The sequence below is a fragment of the Thalassophryne amazonica genome, chromosome 7 (genome assembly GCF_902500255.1).
Source record: "Thalassophryne amazonica chromosome 7, fThaAma1.1, whole genome shotgun sequence".
Lineage (NCBI taxonomy): Eukaryota > Metazoa > Chordata > Actinopteri > Batrachoidiformes > Batrachoididae > Thalassophryne > Thalassophryne amazonica.
In genome coordinates, this window is record NC_047109.1 from 90,336,417 (window position 1) to 90,361,884 (window position 25,468).

The 25,468-nt window shown below is 43.9% G+C and overlaps 1 protein-coding gene across 1 annotated transcript in view; it reads left to right on the forward strand.

Annotated features, from left to right (window-relative positions):
- LOC117514523 (dynein heavy chain 11, axonemal) overlaps window positions 1-25,468 on the forward strand; it is a 174,447-nt gene that overhangs the window by 39,432 nt on the left and 109,547 nt on the right. The window contains exons 25-32 of the mRNA XM_034175026.1: window positions 20,045-20,167; window positions 21,114-21,338; window positions 21,429-21,520; window positions 21,604-21,730; window positions 21,821-21,973; window positions 22,064-22,297; window positions 24,793-24,924; window positions 25,272-25,432. Coding sequence (XP_034030917.1) covers window positions 20,045-20,167; window positions 21,114-21,338; window positions 21,429-21,520; window positions 21,604-21,730; window positions 21,821-21,973; window positions 22,064-22,297; window positions 24,793-24,924; window positions 25,272-25,432 — 1,247 coding nt within the window. The remainder of the gene's footprint in view (window positions 1-20,044; window positions 20,168-21,113; window positions 21,339-21,428; window positions 21,521-21,603; window positions 21,731-21,820; window positions 21,974-22,063; window positions 22,298-24,792; window positions 24,925-25,271; window positions 25,433-25,468) is intronic.

Here is a 25,468-nt window from a genome sequence, read left to right on the forward strand (position 1 = left end):
GTGTGTGTGTGTGTGTGTGTGTGTACTCGCATGCATATGTTTTGTGTGTATGTGTGTGGTTGATATGTATGCAGTAGTTTGACACAGGCTTTGTGTCAAGGTAAAGCTTTTTACACAAGGTCATTTCATGAAGACCTCAGATGAGTTTGACTTTGGCCACGTTTTGAAATTGTGGTCACTAGGGGGCCATGATTATGAAATCTCATATATGTGCTATCTTGTGTGTCAAGGTGAAACGTAGCACAAAATATCAACTTAGACCTCAGACAATTTTTACGTGGGGCCTGCATTTTGATTCTTATTCCTGCCACCAGGGGGTCAAGTCTCTGAACTTTGTGTGAGTGATGATACCACAAGGACTATATAGGTACTTGCAACTATAGGTTCTATTTCATTCCTCCTGACCGCCAGAGGGCGGTGCTTTAGCACTTGGATAACTACATGTGCGCAAGCACAGAGGTCGAGAATATATACCAACAAAGTCACGCCATTGGATGAGACCTGGGTGACGTCATTGGTTGTCTTTATATGCCAGACACACCCAGCCCTCGCTTCTTATCTACATTCTTGCATTCTGAAGAGGTGAGAACGCATTTAGCTACTATTGCCGCTCTCGCTTGTAGCCTCGCAACCCACCTTTGGTTGGAGCTACGTACACTATACACGTCCTCCAGAGGTTGCGAGACACGGCTTCACCATTTTGTATTCTTGATTGACGCCTGTCGTGAGTACACCTTCCTCACTGGGTGCACACCTTCGCCGCTGCCCTGCTGGGTATTTTCCTCTGTGCACAGTTGAAGTAATTAGCTGCTAGCCGCTAACCCTTAGCTGTGTTGTTTCGACGAAAGCTGGCTACTTGTTTAGTTGTGTCGCTAACCCCATTAACTACGTGGTAGTGTGTGTATCAGAACCAGTATACTGTACTGGTTTGGGCTTGCCGTGAGTGTTTTCCACTCCTTGAAGTACTTTCGTCTGCGCTGCCGCCATTTTGCAAAGTTCAGCAGCTCCGCTAGCAGCTACTGTTGTTGTCGTTGCTGTAAGTGACTTAGCACTTGGGCTGTGAGTATTTCGGCTGTGTGCATCATGTTATTACTGTGGCTGTGAGTACTTCACGCTCTGTGCCTTGCATTCGCTTTTACGTTGTAAGTGCTTCACGCGCCGTGCCTAGTATTAGCTTTTACGCTGTGAGTGCTTCACGCTCCGTGCCTCGTGTTCAGTCTGTGGCTGTGAGTGCTTCACGCTCTGTGCCTCGTGTCAAGTCTGTGGCTGTGAGTGATTCACGCTCCGTGCCTCATGTTCAGTCTGTGGCTGTGAGTGCTTCACGCTCTGTGCCTCGTGTCAAGTCTGTGGCTGTGAGTGCTTCACGCTCCGTGCCTCGTGTCAAGTCTGTGGCCGTGAGTGCTTCACGCTCCATGCCTTGTGTCAAGTCTGTGGCTGTGAGTGCTTCACGCTCCATGCCTCATGTTAAGGTTGTGACTGTGAGCGATTTACGCTCCATGCCTCCTGTTACGGCTGTGATTGTGGGTCATTCATGCTCCATGCCTTGTGTTAGCATTATGCTTCGAGTGATTCACGCATCGTGTCTTGTTACAGCTGTGGTTGTGAGCGATTCACGCTCTGTACTAGTATTACGCTAGGCAACTCACTGTCCCATTTAGCCCTTGCCCTCTCAAAGTCTTTGAGGGAGGCAGAGGTTGATGATGCTACTCAAAGTCTTAGTGATGCCTCACTCCAAACTTTTGCTTATATGTCCAGAGAGCTTGGCAGACTGATGTCAACCCTTACCATCACTAGACGTCAGGTGTGGCTTGCGCAGTCCCCCCTGTCTGAATCCTGCAGAGGTACACTCCGTTCACTGCCGGTTCTTCCAGGCCAAACATTTGGACCTGCGGCCCAACAAACTTTGGAGCGTGCTGTTGAGGGTAGTAAACCTCGGCGACAGTTGACCTACACCGGTCTTCCAGGCCTCAGCCAACCAGATGTGCTACAGCTTTTCACTCTACATCCAGGCTCCTGCCTACCTCCAGAGCCGCACGTGCCTTCGCAGTTGAGGGCCAGCTCTCCCAGCGGCCTGCCTTTCGGGAGCCTATGGGCAGACCCCCGAGAACTGAATGGTTTCACAGAGCTTCCCGTAATCGCACCCAGAGGTCCTCAGGGATGCAAGGCAGAAGTGGTTGGGTCTGACTGCCAATGTTTGCCACCAGCCGTTTTTCACTAAATCATCTCAGCCACCGGAAGGCTCAAGTTCTTTTCACTAAATCATCTCAGCCACTGGGAGGCTCAAGTTAAAGACCCATGGGTCATTTCAACCTTGTTCGAGGGTTACAGAATTCAGTTCAGATGTTGTCCTCCAAAGTTCAATGGAGTGAGAATGACTGTTGTTTCCGACCTGGTGCAGTCTGCCGCCCTACAATGGGAGATTTTGGAACTCCTGGAGAAGGAGAGCCATAGAGCCAGTTCACAGTTCAGACCAGTTCAGGGGGTTCTATTCAGTTTACTTCCTTGTTCCGAACAAGGATGGCGGCTTTCATCCTATCCTCGATCTCCGACGTCTGAATTATTATCTCAAGGTGCTGCAGTTTCACATGCTCCGCACAGTAGACGTCCTTCAAGCTATCACACCAGGAGACTGGTTCACAAGTGTTGACTTAAAGGACGCCTATTTCCATGTGCCAGTGGCACCTCGTCACAGGCAGTTTCTCCGCTTTGCTATTGAGGGTCAGGCATACCAGTTCAGGGTGCTTTCTTTTGGCCTCTCTCTCACCCTTCGTACATTTACCAGATGTATGGCTGCAGCACTAGCCCCACTGCAAGCTCTTGGATTAAGAATCCTACCCTACTTAGATGATTGGCTTTTCTGCGCTCTGACTCAGAAGCAGGTGCATGACTCAGCTCTTCTACTGAACCATGTCACTCAGGACTCACAGTGAATTTTGCATTGCCGTCAACTCCCTAACTATGACTGCATCGCCATCCCCGCAGAGAGTGGACATTGTAATTCGTCTTGTCTCACACATTCAACGGGCTGTGACACTGCCTTTTGGTTTGCTGCTCCGGTTGATGGGCAAACTGACTGCAATGTCGCTAGTGGTACCTTTGGGACTTCTGTTCTTGCATCCTCTACAGATTTGGATCAGTAACCTGGGCCTCAACTCAAACATGCATCAGCACAGGCTTGTATGACTCTCCAACCAGTGCCTTCTGCACCTCAGACCATGGGGGAATGTGGACTTCATCTGCAAGGGTGTCCCTCTAGGCTCCATCCCTTCTCGTTGAGATGTGGTTGTTACAGATGCATCACTCAAAGGTTGGGGGGCCATGTGGAATCACAGGATGGTGAGGGGTGTCTGGAGTCCTCAGGAGAGACTTCAAAACATAAACGTGCTGGAGCTTTGCACTGTGCGACTGGCTCTCAAGCATTTCCTTCCGGCCCTGAGAGGAAGACATGTTTTTGTCCGGTCGGACAACACATCTACCATCTATCACATAAACCATCAAGGTGGGCACCAGGTCCAATCACTCATTGGCAGAAGCTCGGAGGCTTCTCCTATGGGCGTTGCCTTGCCTTCAAAGTGTCAGGGCAGTTCATCTGCCTGGCGTACAGAACAGCACTGTGGATTTACTCTCCAAACAGAAACCACCACCGGGAGAGTGGAGACTGAACCCGATTGTGGTCCAGATAGTCTGGCAGAAGTATGGAGTAGCGGAAGTGGACCTCTTCGCTTCAAGCACCTCGACACAGTGGTACTCCCTCTTGGAACCAGACAGCCCGCTGGGGCAGGATGCATTGGCTCACTCGTGGCCAGACTGCCTCCTTTATGCCTTCCCCCCTCTCCCACTGCTAATGTTGACACTGCACAGGATAGACCAGAGCAGCCTCAGGGTGTTGCTGGTTGCTCCGTTATGGCCGGGGAGGATTTGGTTTCCCATGATTTACTAACTCATCGAGGGGGAACCTTGGGCTCTCCCGGAGAGGAAGGATTTGTTGTCACAGCTACAGGGGAGGATTTGGCACCCTCACCCAGAACGCCTTTGACTGTATGTGTGGCCGTTGAAGGGCCGGACTCCTTGTTAAGCTTTTGTGACCAGGCTGTTGTTCAGACTATCCTTAACTCACGTGCTGCTTCCACCAGGGCTTTGTATGACACAGATGTAAGCTGTTTGCGCTGTGGTGTAAGAACCAAAAGTTAGACCCGGAGCATTGCCCTGTGCCTATTCTACTCAAATATTTACAAGAACTGTTGTAGAAAGGACTTTCTGTCGCTACCTTGAAGGTTTATGTTGCTGCAATTTCTGCCTGGCCCGTCTACGTTGATGGCCGGTCAGTGGGTTCACATCTCTTAGTGTATCGTTTTTTGAAAGGTGCTCTACGTTTGCGGCCTCCAAGGCTTGCACATGTACCTTCATGGGACCTTCCACTAGTCTTGGAGGGTTTAAGCTTATCCCCTTTCAAACCAGTTGAAAGTGCTGACCTTAAATGGGTGTCAGTGAAGACTGCCTTTCTACTTGCACTATCTTCGGCTAAGCGGGTGGGAGAGCTCCATGCCCTATCAGTCGCTGAGGACTGTTTGCGATGGAATTCTGACGGATCTGGGGTTATGCTGTGGCCTAATCTGTCTTTCTTACCCAAGAGAATTTCAACTTTTCATGTTAACCAGCCAGTTTCCTTGGCTGTGTATGCCCCGCATTCTGATCCAGGATTATCTGTCTCAGGTTCCCTGTGTCCTGGCCAAATGTTGAAGCGGTACATTAGTGCAACTGCTGGGATCCGGAAAACAGATGCCCTGTTTGTGTGTTACGGTGATCACAAAAAAGGCTGTGTTGTCTCAATGCAGCGACGTTTACATTGGGTCGTGGATACCATTTTACAAGTATACAAGTCCAGAGGTCTTCAGCCTCCTGAGGTTACATGCCATTCCACCAGAGGGTGTCCACCTCCTGGGCTGCACTGAGAGGTGTCCCTTTGAGTGATATTTGTGCTGCTGCTACGTGGACTTCGTCCTGTACCTTCGCCCGCTATTACAGACTGAATGTGGCAGCTCCTCTTGCGGTGACTTCGGCGGTGTTGTCTGCCTCCATTCCCCACTGCTGATGCGAGGTGAGTGTGACTCTTCGTGACCTTGTTAGTATTAAGTCATCCAGGTGCTAAACCACCGCCCTCTGGCGGTCAGGAGGAATGAAATAAAATGAGAGTTACAAATGTAACTACGGTTCTATGAATTCCAGATGACCGCCAGAGTTGCTTGTCACTCAGAGTCTTGCGAGTTCATTCCGAAAAGAAGCGAGCGCTGGGTGCGTCTGGCATATAAAGACAACCAGTGACTTCACCCAGGTCGCATCCAGTGGCGTGACTTTGTTGGTATATATTCTCAACCTCTCTGTGCTTGCACACATGTAGTAATCCAGGTGCTAAAACACCGCCCTCTGGCGGTCATCCGGAATTCATAGAACCGTAGTTACATTCGTAACTCTCATTATACGAGGTCTATTAGAAAAGAATCCGACCTTATTATTTTTTTCAAAAACCATATGGATTTGAATCACGTGTGATTACATCAGACATGCTTGAACCCTCATGGGCATGCGAGAGTTTTTTCACGCCTGTCGGTTACGTCATTCGCCTGTGGGCAGTCTTTGAGTGAGGAGTGGCCCACCCTCTCGTTGATTTTTTCGTTGTTTAGGAATGGCTCAGAGACTGCTGCTTTGTTTGATCAAAATTTTTTCAAAATTGTAAGGCACAACTGAGTGGACACCATTCGATAAATTCAGCTGGTTTTCTGTAAAAATTTTAACGGCTGATGAGAGATTTTGGTCTGTAAGTGTCGCTTTAAGGACGGCTCACGGTGCCTGACGGCAATCTGCGCTCCGAGGCGGCGTTGTCTCGCTGTTTCAAGCTGAAAACTTCCACATTTCAGGCTCTGTTCACCCAGGTCGTCGTCAGAGAACAGAGAAGTTTCAGAAGAAGTCGGCATGAGGAGTTTATGCGACATTCCACTGTTAAAGGAGATTTTGTAATGAAAGAACGTGCGGGCAGATTCGCATGTCGGGCCGGACCTGACCGTGGGGGGTCGCGACAGGAAAAACACCTCCATTGGAAACCTTAACGGACAAGTTGGAACATGCCCAGCTGTTAAACAATTTCTCAGATACTCACTTGTTGAAAGCCATCAAAAGCCGCCTGAATTTTACAAATGGTTTTCAACACAGAGGTGTTTTTCCTGTCGCGGCGCAGACGGATTTGCGGTGTCATCACAGAACCGACTCGGCGAATTTGCCCGCACGTTCTTTCATTACAAAATCTTTAACAGTGGAATGTCCGCATAAACTCCTCATGCCGACTTCTTCTGAAACTTCTCTGTTCTCTGACGACGACCTGGGTGAACAGAGCCTTAAATTAGGATGTTTTCAGCTCGAAACAGCCAGACGGACACCACCTCCAACCACGCCGCGCCGATCTGCTTTGTGAGCTGTCCTTAAAGTGAAAGAAACTCCACAATCTCTCATCAGCCGTTAAACTTTTCACCGAGAACCAGCTGAATTTCTCGAATAGTGTCCACTCGGATATCCTTCACAGGTCCTGAAAATTTTGATAAAGCAACGCGCGCCGTCTCCAGCAGCGTCTCAGACAAAGGATTCAGGCGAGAGGGCTGGACCAGTGCTCACTCAAAGTCTGCCCACAGGCGGATGACGTCACCAACACGCGTGAAAAAACTCACGCATACGCACGAGGGTTCAAGCATGTCTGGTGTAATCGCACGTGATTCAAATCCATATAGTTTTTTTTTTTTTTTATAAAACTGCCGGTTAGTTTTCTAATAAACCTCGTACTTTCTCAGGACCTTAGCCAAGTTTATGTTGGGCTTTGTGACACAGGTTAGAGTCAGCATTGGCCTTGATGAGGATAAATCACACATAATTTAAGTATTTTTAAAAGTACTTTGGGATGATGATAGTTTTTGTGATAACATCAAGAAAATGACTGACTGTTCTTCTTTCCCCTGACATTAAGATATTTTTAGTATTCTTTAAAACTTCATAAGAATTACGGTGCATCCAGAAAGTATTCACAGCGCTTCACATTACAGCCTTATACAAAATTGGAGTAAATTAATTCTACTCGCAACACCCCATAATGGCAACACAAAAAGGTTTTTTTTTTTTTTTTTTTTGCTAATTTATTAAAAATTAAAAATTAAAAAGACTAAGGAATAGCACGTATAGTAGTGTAATAATAGTTGTGCTATGTGACTAAAAAGATTAATCCAGGTTTTGAGTATATTTCTTATTGTTACATGGGAAACAAGGTACCAGTAGATTCTCACAAATCCAACAAGACCAAACATTCATGATATGCACACTCTTAAGGCTATGAAATTGGGCTATTAGTAAAAAACAGTAGAAAAGGGGGTGTTCACAATAATAGCAGCATCTGCTGTTGACACTACAAACTCAAAACTATTATGTTCAAACTGCTTTTTTAGCAAACCTGTGAATCACTAAACTAGTATTTAGTTGTATAACCACAGTTTTTCATGATTTCTTCACATCTGCGAGGCATTAATTTTGTTGGTTTGGAACCAAGATTTTGCTCATTTACTAGTGTGCTTGGGGTCATTGTCTTGTTGAAACACCCATTTCAAGGGCATGTCCTCTTCAGCATAAGGCAACATGACCTCTTCAAGTATTTTGACATATCCAAACTGATCCATGATACCTGGTATGCGATATATAGGCCCAACACCATAGTAGGAGAAACATGCCCATATCATGATGCTTGCACCACCATGCTTCACTGTCTTCACTGTGAGCTGTGACTTGAATTCAGAGTTTGGGGGTCGTCTCACAAACTGTCTGCGGCCCTTGGACCCAAAAAGAACAATTTTACTCTCATCAGTCCACAAAATATTCCTCCATTTCTCTTTAGGCCAGTTGATGTGTTCGTTGGCAAATTGTAACCTCTTCTGCACGTCTTTTATTTAACAGAGGGACTTTGCGGGGGATTCTTGCAAATACATTAGCTTCACACAGGCGTCTTCTAACTCTCACAGCACTTACAAGTAACTCCAGACTATCTTTGATCATCCTGGAGCTGATCAATGGGTGAGCCTTTGCCATTCTGGTTATTCTTCTATCCATTTTGATGATTGTTTTCCATTTTCTTCCATGCTTCTCTGTTTTTTTTTTTGTCCATTTTAAAGCATTGGAGATCATTGTCGATGAACAGCCTATAATTTTTTTGCACCTGCGTATAAGTTTTCCCATCTCCAATCAACTTTTTAATCAAACTACGCTCTTCTTCTGAACAATGTCTTGAACGTCCCATTTTCCTCAGGGTTTCAAAGAGAAAAGCCTGTTCAACAGGTGCTGGCTTCATCCTTACATAGGGGACACCTGATTCACACCTGTTTGTTCAACAAAATTGACTCTGACTGAATGCCACACTACTATTATTGTGAATACCCCCTTTTCTACTTTTTTTTTACTAATAGCCCAATTTTATAGCCTTAAGAGTGTGTATATTATGAATGCTTGGTCTTGTTGGATTTGTGAGAATCTACTGAATCTACTGGTACCTTGTTTCCCATGTAACAATAGGAAATATACTCAAAACCTGGATTAATCTTTTTAGTCACATAGCACTATTATTATTCTGAACACTACTATATAAACATTGTCTTTAATAGCATCCTAAGATCCTTAGACATTCTCAAATCATAGCTTGAATTTAAAAAAAATTATGATCAACAAGCAGAAGGAAGGATGGAAGGATAAGTATTCACAGCCTTTACTCATTACTTTGTTGATGCACTTTTTCAAGCAGTTACAGCCTCAAGTCTTCTTGAATATAATGTCACATATCTTTGGGCAATTTTGCCCATTCCTTTTTGCAGCACCTCTCAAGCTCCATTAAGTTGGATGGGAAGTGTTGGTGCACAGCCATTTTCAGATCTCTCCAGAGATGTTAATTCAGATTCAGGTCTGGGCTCTGACTGGGCCATTCAAGGACATTCACAGAGATGTCCTGAATCCACTCCTTTGATATCTTGGCTGTGTACTTAGGGTCAATGTCTTGCTGAAAGATGAACTGTCCCCTAGTCTGAAGTCAAGAGCGCTCTGCCTTCGCAGTTGAGGGCCAGCTCTCCCAGCGGCCTGCCTTTCGGGAGCCTATGGGCAGACCCCCGAGAACTGAATGGTTTCACAGAGCTTCCCGTAATCGCACCCAGAGGTCCTCAGGGATGCAAGGCAGAAGTGGTTGGGTCTGACTGCCAATGTTTGCCACCAGCCGTTTTTCACTAAATCATCTCAGCCACCGGAAGGCTCAAGTTCTTTTCACTAAATCATCTCAGCCACTGGGAGGCTCAAGTTAAAGACCCATGGGTCATTTCAACCTTGTTCGAGGGTTACAGAATTCAGTTCAGATGTTGTCCTCCAAAGTTCAATGGAGTGAGAATGACTGTTGTTTCCGACCTGGTGCAGTCTGCCGCCCTACAATGGGAGATTTTGGAACTCCTGGAGAAGGAGAGCCATAGAGCCAGTTCACAGTTCAGACCAGTTCAGGGGGTTCTATTCAGTTTACTTCCTTGTTCCGAACAAGGATGGCGGCTTTCATCCTATCCTCGATCTCCGACGTCTGAATTATTATCTCAAGGTGCTGCAGTTTCACATGCTCCGCACAGTAGACGTCCTTCAAGCTATCACACCAGGAGACTGGTTCACAAGTGTTGACTTAAAGGACGCCTATTTCCATGTGCCAGTGGCACCTCGTCACAGGCAGTTTCTCCGCTTTGCTATTGAGGGTCAGGCATACCAGTTCAGGGTGCTTTCTTTTGGCCTCTCTCTCACCCTTCGTACATTTACCAGATGTATGGCTGCAGCACTAGCCCCACTGCAAGCTCTTGGATTAAGAATCCTACCCTACTTAGATGATTGGCTTTTCTGCGCTCTGACTCAGAAGCAGGTGCATGACTCAGCTCTTCTACTGAACCATGTCACTCAGGACTCACAGTGAATTTTGCATTGCCGTCAACTCCCTAACTATGACTGCATCGCCATCCCCGCAGAGAGTGGACATTGTAATTCGTCTTGTCTCACACATTCAACGGGCTGTGACACTGCCTTTTGGTTTGCTGCTCCGGTTGATGGGCAAACTGACTGCAATGTCGCTAGTGGTACCTTTGGGACTTCTGTTCTTGCATCCTCTACAGATTTGGATCAGTAACCTGGGCCTCAACTCAAACATGCATCAGCACAGGCTTGTATGACTCTCCAACCAGTGCCTTCTGCACCTCAGACCATGGGGGAATGTGGACTTCATCTGCAAGGGTGTCCCTCTAGGCTCCATCCCTTCTCGTTGAGATGTGGTTGTTACAGATGCATCACTCAAAGGTTGGGGGGCCATGTGGAATCACAGGATGGTGAGGGGTGTCTGGAGTCCTCAGGAGAGACTTCAAAACATAAACGTGCTGGAGCTTTGCACTGTGCGACTGGCTCTCAAGCATTTCCTTCCGGCCCTGAGAGGAAGACATGTTTTTGTCCGGTCGGACAACACATCTACCATCTATCACATAAACCATCAAGGTGGGCACCAGGTCCAATCACTCATTGGCAGAAGCTCGGAGGCTTCTCCTATGGGCGTTGCCTTGCCTTCAAAGTGTCAGGGCAGTTCATCTGCCTGGCGTACAGAACAGCACTGTGGATTTACTCTCCAAACAGAAACCACCACCGGGAGAGTGGAGACTGAACCCGATTGTGGTCCAGATAGTCTGGCAGAAGTATGGAGTAGCGGAAGTGGACCTCTTCGCTTCAAGCACCTCGACACAGTGGTACTCCCTCTTGGAACCAGACAGCCCGCTGGGGCAGGATGCATTGGCTCACTCGTGGCCAGACTGCCTCCTTTATGCCTTCCCCCCTCTCCCACTGCTAATGTTGACACTGCACAGGATAGACCAGAGCAGCCTCAGGGTGTTGCTGGTTGCTCCGTTATGGCCGGGGAGGATTTGGTTTCCCATGATTTACTAACTCATCGAGGGGGAACCTTGGGCTCTCCCGGAGAGGAAGGATTTGTTGTCACAGCTACAGGGGAGGATTTGGCACCCTCACCCAGAACGCCTTTGACTGTATGTGTGGCCGTTGAAGGGCCGGACTCCTTGTTAAGCTTTGTGACCAGGCTGTTGTTCAGACTATCCTTAACTCACGTGCTGCTTCCACCAGGGCTTTGTATGACACAGATGTAAGCTGTTTGCGCTGTGGTGTAAGAACCAAAAGTTAGACCCGGAGCATTGCCCTGTGCCTATTCTACTCAAATATTTACAAGAACTGTTGTAGAAAGGACTTTCTGTCGCTACCTTGAAGGTTTATGTTGCTGCAATTTCTGCCTGGCCCGTCTACGTTGATGGCCGGTCAGTGGGTTCACATCTCTTAGTGTATCGTTTTTTGAAAGGTGCTCTACGTTTGCGGCCTCCAAGGCTTGCACATGTACCTTCATGGGACCTTCCACTAGTCTTGGAGGGTTTAAGCTTATCCCCTTTCAAACCAGTTGAAAGTGCTGACCTTAAATGGGTGTCAGTGAAGACTGCCTTTCTACTTGCACTATCTTCGGCTAAGCGGGTGGGAGAGCTCCATGCCCTATCAGTCGCTGAGGACTGTTTGCGATGGAATTCTGACGGATCTGGGGTTATGCTGTGGCCTAATCTGTCTTTCTTACCCAAGAGAATTTCAACTTTTCATGTTAACCAGCCAGTTTCCTTGGCTGTGTATGCCCCGCATTCTGATCCAGGATTATCTGTCTCAGGTTCCCTGTGTCCTGGCCAAATGTTGAAGCGGTACATTAGTGCAACTGCTGGGATCCGGAAAACAGATGCCCTGTTTGTGTGTTACGGTGATCACAAAAAAGGCTGTGTTGTCTCAATGCAGCGACGTTTACATTGGGTCGTGGATACCATTTTACAAGTATACAAGTCCAGAGGTCTTCAGCCTCCTGAGGTTACATGCCATTCCACCAGAGGGTGTCCACCTCCTGGGCTGCACTGAGAGGTGTCCCTTTGAGTGATATTTGTGCTGCTGCTACGTGGACTTCGTCCTGTACCTTCGCCCGCTATTACAGACTGAATGTGGCAGCTCCTCTTGCGGTGACTTCGGCGGTGTTGTCTGCCTCCATTCCCCACTGCTGATGCGAGGTGAGTGTGACTCTTCGTGACCTTGTTAGTATTAAGTCATCCAGGTGCTAAACCACCGCCCTCTGGCGGTCAGGAGGAATGAAATAAAATGAGAGTTACAAATGTAACTACGGTTCTATGAATTCCAGATGACCGCCAGAGTTGCTTGTCACTCAGAGTCTTGCGAGTTCATTCCGAAAAGAAGCGAGCGCTGGGTGCGTCTGGCATATAAAGACAACCAGTGACTTCACCCAGGTCGCATCCAGTGGCGTGACTTTGTTGGTATATATTCTCAACCTCTCTGTGCTTGCACACATGTAGTAATCCAGGTGCTAAAACACCGCCCTCTGGCGGTCATCCGGAATTCATAGAACCGTAGTTACATTCGTAACTCTCATTATACGAGGTCTATTAGAAAAGAATCCGACCTTATTATTTTTTTCAAAAACCATATGGATTTGAATCACGTGTGATTACATCAGACATGCTTGAACCCTCATGGGCATGCGAGAGTTTTTTCACGCCTGTCGGTTACGTCATTCGCCTGTGGGCAGTCTTTGAGTGAGGAGTGGCCCACCCTCTCGTTGATTTTTTCGTTGTTTAGGAATGGCTCAGAGACTGCTGCTTTGTTTGATCAAAATTTTTTTCAAAATTGTAAGGCACAACTGAGTGGACACCATTCGATAAATTCAGCTGGTTTTCTGTAAAATTTTAACGGCTGATGAGAGATTTTGGTCTGTAAGTGTCGCTTTAAGGACGGCTCACGGTGCCTGACGGCAATCTGCGCTCCGAGGCGGCGTTGTCTCGCTGTTTCAAGCTGAAAACTTCCACATTTCAGGCTCTGTTCACCCAGGTCGTCGTCAGAGAACAGAGAAGTTTCAGAAGAAGTCGGCATGAGGAGTTTATGCGACATTCCACTGTTAAAGGAGATTTTGTAATGAAAGAACGTGCGGGCAGATTCGCATGTCGGGCCGGACCTGACCGTGGGGGGTCGCGACAGGAAAAACACCTCCATTGGAAACCTTAACGGACAAGTTGGAACATGCCCAGCTGTTAAACAATTTCTCAGATACTCACTTGTTGAAAGCCATCAAAAGCCGCCTGAATTTTACAAATGGTTTTCAACACAGAGGTGTTTTTCCTGTCGCGGCGCAGACGGATTTGCGGTGTCATCACAGAACCGACTCGGCGAATTTGCCCGCACGTTCTTTCATTACAAAATCTTTAACAGTGGAATGTCCGCATAAACTCCTCATGCCGACTTCTTCTGAAACTTCTCTGTTCTCTGACGACGACCTGGGTGAACAGAGCCTTAAATTAGGATGTTTTCAGCTCGAAACAGCCAGACGGACACCACCTCCAACCACGCCGCGCCGATCTGCTTTGTGAGCTGTCCTTAAAGTGAAAGAAACTCCACAATCTCTCATCAGCCGTTAAACTTTTCACCGAGAACCAGCTGAATTTCTCGAATAGTGTCCACTCGGATATCCTTCACAGGTCCTGAAAATTTTGATAAAGCAACGCGCGCCGTCTCCAGCAGCGTCTCAGACAAAGGATTTCAGGCGAGAGGGCTGGACCAGTGCTCACTCAAAGTCTGCCCACAGGCGGATGACGTCACCAACACGCGTGAAAAAACTCACGCATACGCACGAGGGTTCAAGCATGTCTGGTGTAATCGCACGTGATTCAAATCCATATAGTTTTTTTTTTTTTTATAAAACTGCCGGTTAGTTTTCTAATAAACCTCGTACTTTCTCAGGACCTTAGCCAAGTTTATGTTGGGCTTTGTGACACAGGTTAGAGTCAGCATTGGCCTTGATGAGGATAAATCACACATAATTTAAGTATTTTTAAAAGTACTTTGGGATGATGATAGTTTTTGTGATAACATCAAGAAAATGACTGACTGTTCTTCTTTCCCCTGACATTAAGATATTTTTAGTATTCTTTAAAACTTCATAAGAATTACGGTGCATCCAGAAAGTATTCACAGCGCTTCACATTACAGCCTTATACAAAATTGGAGTAAATTAATTCTACTCGCAACACCCCATAATGGCAACACAAAAAGGTTTTTTTTTTTTTTTTTTGCTAATTTATTAAAAATTAAAAATTAAAAAGACTAAGGAATAGCACGTATAGTAGTGTAATAATAGTTGTGCTATGTGACTAAAAAGATTAATCCAGGTTTTGAGTATATTTCTTATTGTTACATGGGAAACAAGGTACCAGTAGATTCTCACAAATCCAACAAGACCAAACATTCATGATATGCACACTCTTAAGGCTATGAAATTGGGCTATTAGTAAAAAACAGTAGAAAAGGGGGTGTTCACAATAATAGCAGCATCTGCTGTTGACACTACAAACTCAAAACTATTATGTTCAAACTGCTTTTTTAGCAATCCTGTGAATCACTAAACTAGTATTTAGTTGTATAACCACAGTTTTTCATGATTTCTTCACATCTGCGAGGCATTAATTTTGTTGGTTTGGAACCAAGATTTTGCTCATTTACTAGTGTGCTTGGGGTCATTGTCTTGTTGAAACACCCATTTCAAGGGCATGTCCTCTTCAGCATAAGGCAACATGACCTCTTCAAGTATTTTGACATATCCAAACTGATCCATGATACCTGGTATGCGATATATAGGCCCAACACCATAGTAGGAGAAACATGCCCATATCATGATGCTTGCACCACCATGCTTCACTGTCTTCACTGTGAGCTGTGACTTGAATTCAGAGTTTGGGGGTCGTCTCACAAACTGTCTGCGGCCCTTGGACCCAAAAAGAACAATTTACTCTCATCAGTCCACAAAATATTCCTCCATTTCTCTTTAGGCCAGTTGATGTGTTCGTTGGCAAATTGTAACCTCTTCTGCACGTCTTTTATTTAACAGAGGGACTTTGCGGGGGATTCTTGCAAATACATTAGCTTCACACAGGCGTCTTCTAACTCTCACAGCACTTACAAGTAACTCCAGACTATCTTTGATCATCCTGGAGCTGATCAATGGGTGAGCCTTTGCCATTCTGGTTATTCTTCTATCCATTTTGATGATTGTTTTCCATTTTCTTCCATGCTTCTCTGTTTTTTTTTTGTCCATTTTAAAGCATTGGAGATCATTGTCGATGAACAGCCTATAATTTTTTTGCACCTGCGTATAAGTTTTCCCATCTCCAATCAACTTTTAATCAAACTACGCTCTTCTTCTGAACAATGTCTTGAACGTCCATTTTCCTCAGGGTTTCAAAGAGAAAAGCCTGTTCAACAGGTGCTGGCTTCATCCTTACATAGGGGACACCTGATTCACACCTGTTTGTTCAACAAATTGACTCTGACTGAATGCCACACTACTATTATTGTGAATACCCCCTTTTCTACTTTTTTTTTACTAATAGCCCAATTTTATAGCCTTAAGAGTGTGTATATTATGAATGCTTGGTCTTGTTGGATTTGTGAGAATCTACTGAATCTACTGGTACCTTGTTTCCCATGTAACAATAGGAAATATACTCAAAACCTGGATTAATCTTTTTAGTCACATAGCACTATTATTATTCTGAACACTACTATATAAACATTGTCTTTAATAGCATCCTAAGATCCTTAGACATTCTCAAATCATAGCTTGAATTTAAAAAAATTATGATCAACAAGCAGAAGGAAGGATGGAAGGATAAGTATTCACAGCCTTTACTCATTACTTTGTTGATGCACTTTTTCAAGCAGTTACAGCCTCAAGTCTTCTTGAATATAATGTCACATATCTTTGGGCAATTTTGCCCATTCCTTTTTGCAGCACCTCTCAAGCTCCATTAAGTTGGATGGGAAGTGTTGGTGCACAGCCATTTTCAGATCTCTCCAGAGATGTTAATTCAGATTCAGGTCTGGGCTCTGACTGGGCCATTCAAGGACATTCACAGAGATGTCCTGAATCCACTCCTTTGATATCTTGGCTGTGTACTTAGGGTCAATGTCTTGCTGAAAGATGAACTGTCCCCTAGTCTGAAGTCAAGAGCGCTCTGGAGTTGGTTTTTATCTTGGATGTCTGTGTACATTGCTGCATTCATCTTTCCCTCAAACCTGACTAGTCCCAGTTTCTGTCGCTGAAAAACTCCATACGGCAGCCACGTGCCTTTTACTGCCTTTTACTTATTAAGGAGTGGCTTCTGTCTGGCCACTTTTCAAAGATGGCTAAACTTGACTTATTTTAAGAGGCCAAAAAGTCACATTCTGTTTTCTGTTTTTATGCTCATACAGCCGAGGGTATTTAAAGCATTGCATTATATTATGAAGACCATTCACGCTGTGGTCTGTGTCACTCCTGCAGTCTGTCTGATGTGCACTATAAAAAAAAAAAACCCTCTCAGTTTCCTCCTCAAAATATTTTCTTTGGAAAATCTGTCCATCTAATAAGCAGTGCATTCTCGTAAAACACATCTTAAATATTTTGATTTATTCACCATCAAAGTACACAAAAACCACTCATTTCACATTGTAAAAAAATTCTGTTTTCCCTGATTGATTTCAATAGAGCATCTGGAGAGGCATGGCCTCACATGATGTCATCAAACTCAAGTTTTCTGAGAGGTTCAGATTTCTGAGTCTTTATAAGCTGCAGGTGAAATCAGGCTAAATTTCCCATGTTTATAACTTAATTTCTCAGGGCATATGGCACCAAAAATAAAATGCGATACAGTAAAACTTCAGTCGCACCTTAGAATTCAAGTAAATATATGTTCATTAGGTTATACAGTAAAACTCGCCTAACCGCCATCGTACAAACTGGATATACGCACTCATCAGACAAAAGCAAAAGTCCCACTGCTTTTGTATGTTTTTCCATGAAATAAACACTGTATATACCGGATTTTGTGTAACGGATTTTCACTCACATCAGACAGAACGTCCCGTCCGATTGCAGTGCATTTTCATTAAAAACCCCTAACATATACTGGATAGAGCAGTCTGGACGTGCCCCGTAACAGAGGTACTAAATGAAGTTCAGCAGTGACATTCGCCGATTCGAGGAAAGAGGGTACCGTATTTCTCTTATTAAAAGACCAGCCATTTATGTTTTTCAAACCGTGCTCAGACACAGGACCTAAACGAGGCAGGGTGTAACTTAAGGCCCGTGATTATTAACAAAATGCTGCTTGTTGCTTGCACTGTAATATGGGGTTAAGTTTCATCCCTGGGTGTGACCAACCTAAAAGAACCACTTTAGATCAGAGCCCTCTGCCTAGCTGTGAACTCTCACTTCCCCCCAGCCCGATGTGCACCTGCTAAATCAGAGACCACAAAAGGCTGTGATTTGTCACATTACAGTTTTGATCCTTCCTCTCCCGTCATATTTTAATAGTTTTTGCAGTGCGTCCACTGATTACATTTTGATCGTGGATCAAATACGTTTGGCAGAAAAGTTCACCTTCACAACATGGAGTCGGAAAAAGACGCTCAAATGACCTGCAGTTCATAGAAGTTGTACGTACTGTATTGTTGGTTTGGAGGGTGATGTTTGCATAAAGAAGTGGAGCTCGTTGAGGGACAGATTAATTCAGAAAAAGCTGCTGTTCCTATGGAATATTGCATAAAGACGCAACAGAGAACTTTAACGGGTCACGCGCACATCGACGTCTTTACTTGGTCACAGAGTTGCAGAAGCATAAATCAGGCTTTAGGATTTTAAGGTATCACTTTGCAGTGGATGTAGAAAAAACATGTTTAGTCTGTTTTATACATATAAGAGATTTAGATTATAATAAAATTTGCTGGTCTGTCTTAATCCACTATATGTGAGTTTTAATCCAGTATATGTGAGTTTTACCGTACGAGGTCTGTTAGAAAAGTATCTGACCTTATTATTTTTTTCAAAAACCATATGGATTTGAATCACGTGTGATTGCCTCAGCCAAGCTTGAACCCTTGTGCGCATGCGTGAGTTTTTTCATGCCTGTCGGTTGCTTCATTCGCCTGTGAGCAGGCTTTGAGTGAGGTGTGGTCTACCCCTCTCGTCTATTTTTTATTGCGAATAAATGTCTGAATGATTTGGATCTTTGCTGCATCAATTTTTTTCCAGAAACTGTAAGAGACCTCCAGGTGGACACCGTTCGAAAAATTAATATGGCTTTCAGGGACGATTTTTTGGGGATTAAACAGATTACGGGGTGTTACTGCCCCTTTAAGGACGGCCCACAACTGCTGAGAACGCAGCGCGCTCCCAGCGCCGATGGACAGGCTGACACCCCGCACAAACAACCAGATCATTTCCAACGTGAAAGCTTTGTTGATCCGGGACCTCGTCTGACTTTCACAAAAAGGCAGAAGATGTGGACGTCAGCACTTTTTCCGACACAGTTTTTTTCATGGAAAAAGAAGCCGAGGGACGCGCCACCGTGCCGCTCTTGACGCGGCACAAAACCACCTCGGTGTTGGTCTCTCAGGACGGCTTTCAGACGGATTCCGGTTGCTTTTCTGTCGTGTGAATATCTGAGAAATTGAGCTTGAGCTGGACAAGCCCCAACATGTCCTGTGAGGCTTCAGCACGGCGTTTCTTTGTGCCGAGTGGCTGCACCACAACGCGCCAAACTCCTCCGCACGTCTGTCTGAATGTGCCGGAAAAAGTGCTGATGTCCACGTCTTTTCACAATTCCTGTGCTAGTCAGAGGACATACCGGATCAAGACAGCGTCCAGTTTAGAAATGAACTGCACATTCCACTGTTACAGGAGTTTTTGTCATGGAAAGAGGAACAAAGGCGCGGCGGAGCTGCATGGCGAAAAGAAACGCTGTGATGAAGCCTCACAGGACATGTTCTGGCATGTTCAGCTCATGCACAATCACAATCAGATATTCACACGACTGGAAAGCAACCGGAATCCATCTGAAATCCACCTTTAAGCCGTCCTGTGAGACCAACACCGAGGTGGTTTTGTCCCGCGTAATGAACGGCTCCGTGGCGCGTCCTTCGGCTTCTTTTCCATGAAAAAAAACCTCCTGTAACGGTGGAATGTGCCGGAAAAAGTGCTGATGTCCACATCTTCTGCCTTTTTGTGAAAGTCAGACGAGGTCCCAGATCAACAAAGCTTTCACATTGGAAATGATCTGGTTGTTTGTGCGGGGTGTCAGCCTGTCCATCGGCGCTCTCAGCAGTTGTGGGCCATCCGCAGTGACACCCCGTAATCTGTTTAATCCCCATAAAATCGTCCCTGAAAGCCATATTAATTTTTCGAACGGTGTCCACCTGGTCTCTTACAGTTTCTGGAAAAAAATTGATGCAGCAAAGATCCAAATCGTTCAGACATTTATTCGCAATAAAAAAATAGACGGGAGGGGTGGACCACACCTCACTCATAGCCTGCTCACAGGCGAATGACGCAACCGACAGGCATGAAAAACTCACGCATGCGCACGAGGGTTCAAGCTTGGCTGACGCAATCACACATGATTCAAATCCATATGGTTTTTGAAAAAAATAATAAGGTCGGATACTTTTCTAACAGACCTCGTATATCAATATTTTCACAAGTCTTTATTTATTTAGAATAGTCAGCTCATTTGACATTTTATTTAGTAGTGATTTGTACTTTAAGATCATGGCTTTTCTTTTTCTATTTTTAAAGATTTGAGCCTGTGGAACACTGAAAGTAAATATCACTGCGACTGAATCCTCTATGGAATCAGCTAATGCCAGAAAGAGACCATGCACCTGGAAACAAAAGCAGACTTTGTGTTGCATATTTAAGGTTCATGGGGCAGCAGTCAAGAATATGTTTTGTATGCTGCTGTTGATGGTGGTGACAGATGACTACGCAGGTTACTCCTGAAGACTTTTGGTAAATGTCAGTTAGTCTCAGCAATCTGCTGTGTTTTCTGTCTTTCAGATTGTAACAGAAATAAGTCAAACATGGGTGTCAATGGAGTTTACATATGAAGATCATTATCAGACCTCTGTGCCATTACTCAAATGTGATGAAGGACTTATCGAAACTCTTGAGGATCATCAGGTATTTTTTTATTTGATTTGTTTTAATTTATTTCTTGTAATGTTACAGTGCAATAATAGTAAATGCTGTAAGAGTGTGTACCTCAACCAGTACTTCACAAATGTCTCTGTAACTATTAAAGATAAGTGTAATACTTTATTGAGTGAAGTACCTACAAAGGGTTATGGCAAAAAAGTACAAATAGCACCTAGTAGGTGAAAACACATTAAACCAGGAAATTAACTAGAAAAAAACTAACAGCTAGTAATAACCTAGCCATGAGAGTTTAAATATAATAAAACATATACAAAGTAATCTCATTTGGAGATACAAACACCGCAAAAACAATTAAAAAATAACAAGGTGCTAAATGCTAAATGTTAGGTGGATTACACAAAAACTGCAAAACTGATTTACTTAAAACTTGGTGAAAGGGTGGGGTACGTCACCAGGCAGACAAATAGTACTGAAAACAATACCTCTGGTAATATGTGTAATGCACAGAACATGGCTCTTAAGCTCAGATGTCTGTGAGAAGAACCTATAATAAGGCTTTGAATAGAGATGCAGAAGAGCTGCCGCGTCTGACTGGTGAGCAGCACATCTGAGAGCTGAGAGGTCCCTATTGAGTTCTCAGATTTATGTCGGGTGTTGGACAGAGTGCATTGTTGCATGGTTGTAGTCTTTGTGCACCAGATGTGTTGTGGTTACAAACCAGCAATTAGACATCTTGCCACTTCAGTGCCTCCATCTTTCTGTAAACAGATTGTGGCCTTTCTCCACTTTTTTTTAATCATATCCCATGCTGGTGAGGAAAAGAAGAATATGTTTCTCAATATAACTTATGTGGTTTTATTTATCATGATATTAATCTTTTTGGTTTTAGATTTGTTTTAGATGGTGTTAGCTGTATGTCTTATAGTTTGACATTGGAGAAAATCCTTCTGATTTTGTCCTAACCATCAAGGTCCAGCTCCAAGGCATCTTTCACAGCAAGCACGTGGAGCACTTCATGTCCCAGGTTTTGGAAATACAGAACACACTGACTGTGACTGATTCGGTGTTGATGATCTGGATGGAGGTTCAGAGAACATGGACTTACTTGGAAAGCATCTTCAAAGGCTGTGATGACATCTCCAAATACCTGCCTATAGATGCACACAGATTTCAAGCTGTAGATGCTGAATTTCAGGTACATGAACATAAATAATAATATTATACTATAATATTAACAGATTCCACTGTTTTCAAAATTTTAATGTTCATATTTTGTTTTTTGCAGGAGTTAATGCTTGATAGTGCTAAGACAAAAAATGTTATTGAGGCTACCAACAAGCCTCATCTCTATGAGACTTTGGAGAATCTACAGAAGCGGTTTGCTTTGGTCTTTGGAATTCGTTCTGTTTTTGACAGTTTGATATTTACGCTCACTGATGCTACACCCTATCTTCTAACAGATTGGCTTTGTGTGAAAAAGCTCTTGCTGAATACCTGGAAACAAAGAGACTTGCTTTCCCACGTTTCTACTTTATTTCATCTGCAGACTTGTTAGACATACTATCCAAAGGGAGTCGTCCTCGAGAGGTCCATTTATCTAGAATTTCCTCTCATTTTTGCAATATTTTTATGCTGACAGTTCTTTCATAAAACGAGGTGACATATTTTGTTTTACAGGTAACTGCCTACCTTCCAAAATTATTTGACAACATGGCAGATCTTGTGTTCTCCCAGACAGAGCATTCAGATAATCCTAAACGGGCAGTGGGTATGTACAGCAAGCAAAGGGAGTTCGTCCCATTCCGATCCGAATGTTGCTGTGATGGGCCGGTAAGTTCACAATCAGTCTCAGTTAGCAGTCAGTCCTCAGAAAGTGTCAGCTGATGATGAGAGAGTACTTGTTTTCTTTTTTACTATCAGGTTGAGGCATGGCTTACATGCTTGGAGGAATCCATGAAGCAGTGTATCAGAGGTCACTTGTCTGAGGCCTTGACTGTGTATGAGGACAGATCCAGAGAACAGTGGATTCTGGACTTCCCTGCCCAAGTGGCCCTAACTGGATCTCAGATCTGGTGGAGTAATGACATGGAACTTGTGTTTAAAAGACTGGAGGAAGGATTTGAGTCTGCACTTAAAGACTACAATAAGAAACAGGTACATTTTAGTGTGTGTATATATACACTAAAATATTTTTAGTTGAATGCATTATCAAGAAGACACTTTTAAAAAAGAAGATGAAGAAAAGTTTTTGGAAACGTTTGCTTTATAAAGACCCTAAACAAAAGTAATTGTCATCTTTGCATTGTTGACCACATATTATTGAAGCAAGTACAAAAAATTCTTATCTTTTATAACAAACAACCCAAAACATTTATAAAATCCCGACCGTGCATGTGGGAGGGAGGATGGGGGTGGGGGTGGGGGGTGTCATTATAAGTTACTCAATGTCTTGTCAGTCGTGTGTTGTGCCTTCTGTTCTGTCTTAACACAGCAGGTGGCACTCCATGAAGTCTAGTCTGCTTGAGGTCTCTTTCTGCAATGTAGCAAAAACCATCTACAGAGTTTTTCCTGTCCACTGTCACCAATGTGCTTGGGTGGGTTAGGTCTAGTGGATAGTGGAGTGCTTTGATGTGTCTTATGATTTGGCATATATAAATAAACCAAGTTCAAATCAAGTAAAGGGCAGGAGAGTGTGCTGATGTTGCACTGTGCTGCATCCACCACACCATGGTATTGCCCCAGCTACTGGATGGCAACCAACCAGAAAGACAAAATGGTCTATGCCCACCTTTCAAAATTCATTTTATGCACTCGCTTACTCCAGTCAAGGGTCACGGGGGCTGGAGCCTATCTGACCAGTCATAGGGTGTGAGGCAGGGTACATCCTGGACAGGACGGCAGTCTATTGTAGGGCCACTTATAGACAGACAAACACATTCACACCTGCACACCTACGGACAATTTAAAGTTTCCAATTCATTTAACCTGCATGTCTTTGGATGTGATAGGAAGCCAGAGCACCCAGAGGGTACCCACGCAAACATGGGGAAAACATGCAGACTCTACACACAAAGGACTAGGTGGGAAGTGATCCCATGAACTTCATGCTGTGAGGCAACAGTGCCAATCAGGAAGCTACTCCACTATAAAAGTTATGAGCCACTTGTTTTCTCAGTAATTGTTCATTAATGGTAAACATTAAGATGAGAATTTCACTCAATGTGAATATTGCTGCAAGGCCATCTTATGTGATCCATTAGGACCTTTAACCACACAACAAGCCGTATTATTCCAGGTGTTTGTAATAAAATGCCCAAATTGACAGACGCAGCCCTCCACAACAACTAGCGGTCGCATCGAGCAAATCTGATGAATTCAGCTCAGCAGCTGTCGCTCAAAGTAACCACACCCCTAATTATACATAACTTTATAATTTAAAACACAAACAAAGAAGTTAGAAAAAAGTCACCCCCATACAGTTGTGATGGAGGAGGAAGCTGTCTATAGAGACCTAAACAGTTTTTAGTACCAGGCTGTAAACATGTCTATTTCTGATCTAAAGTTGGAAATTTTAACATGGATTTAAATGGGAACCTGCTCGCTTTTGGAGCCAACCTCAAGCCGCCAATCAAGCCACAGCAGCTTTTTCTTCTTCCGAGTGGGCTTCATCTGAGACCATCAAAGCTTACCACTTGATCATGCCCAGAGAAACATGCCCACGATGTTATAGCTGATGCTCTCTCACAATGCAAATGATACTCCTCATTTAAGTCTCTAATAGATTTAATTTTTCAAGCATCTTTCTCTCTCAAATTCAATTTTATATTGTTTTTTTTTACTTCAGTTTTTTTTTTTTTTTTTTTTTTTTTTGTCTTGGTGTTTTTATGTTTGTCTGATTTGTTTGAAATCCATAACTGAATGAGAGAATGTTTCCATCAAAATGTCATTAGTCATTAACTGATGTGTTTCTGAAGCTGTGCAGTATCATCACTCTTGTGCTTTTCAGCACCACTACTTGAGGTTAACGTTCTTGGCTGTTGTTTGAATAATCTTTCTTTCCCTTCAACCCCAGTGTACTGTGCTGATTACAGTAATAATATTACTTTTAATTGTTTTAAAAAATAACAGTCTTTAACTTTGGTTTATTTTTATTTCAGCCTAGCCAAGTTCTGCAGTCTAAATTCAGATGTGAACCGACTGTAACTGCAGACTGAAAATGTAGATTCAGCCAATTGCACAGAAAGTGATACACATCAGTTCTAAATTTCAGAATATTTAATATCTTTATGTACACTGTCTCCTTCATTACCTCAACTTGAAAACTTTATATGAAGCAAAAAGTTAGTTTTTACAACTGCTAATCCGCTAACTGAAAATTTAACTATGATGACTCTGAACCTATAAAGTGCTGAATCATTTAGATGAAGCTACCAACACTTTGATTATATGAATTTATCTTTGGCTTGTTTTGTTGCTTGTTTTTTTGTTAGTTGACTTAAAGTTAGTGGAACACTTGTTATCTGATTAGTTGAACTGTGCCCACCATTGATATTGAGACAATAAATAATGCACTAAGCAGTTATTTTTTAAAATTCTAAATTGCTGTTTATTTCCTTAGCCATGGCTGAATGTTTCTTTCTCTCCTTTAGATTTTTCAGCTGAATTCATTGATCAACATGTTGTTGTCCGAGCTGAGCGCAGGTGACAGACAGAAGATCATGACAATATGCACTATTGATGTGCATGCTAGAGATGTTGCAGCCTGCCTCATTGCCCAGAAGGTTAACACGACTGCATGATTTCATTATCACTATTTTATTTGTTTAAGTGGATTATTTTGGTTGGATAATACGAGTAAAAAAACAAACATCACAGTGCTGTTTAGGGGGGGGGGGAGTTGATATAGCTCATTTATGAAAAAAGACTGTCACAATTTGCATCTTAATAATATTCTTTGAATTGGAAAAATCTGTTGGTCTTTCCAAAGAATGTACAACTTCAATAATATATTGGGATTTTTAAGTGGTTCAAAGTGTAAGCCTGTTTTACTTCCCACTACTATTGTCCCACTTGTCCTGCATTTCTTGTGACATGTAATCATTTTGATGGCAGTCCCCTGTGTTCACAGGTTACCACCTCACAGGCCTTCCAGTGGCTTTCTCAGCTCCGGCATTCCTGGAATGAGCTGCAGCGTCACTGTTTCGTCAACATCTGTGATGCTCAGTTCCTTTACTCTTACGAGTATCTGGGAAATACCCCGCGTCTAGTAATCACTCCACTGACAGATCGGTAACTCTGCTTGCCTCTGTGCATGTAATGTATTAA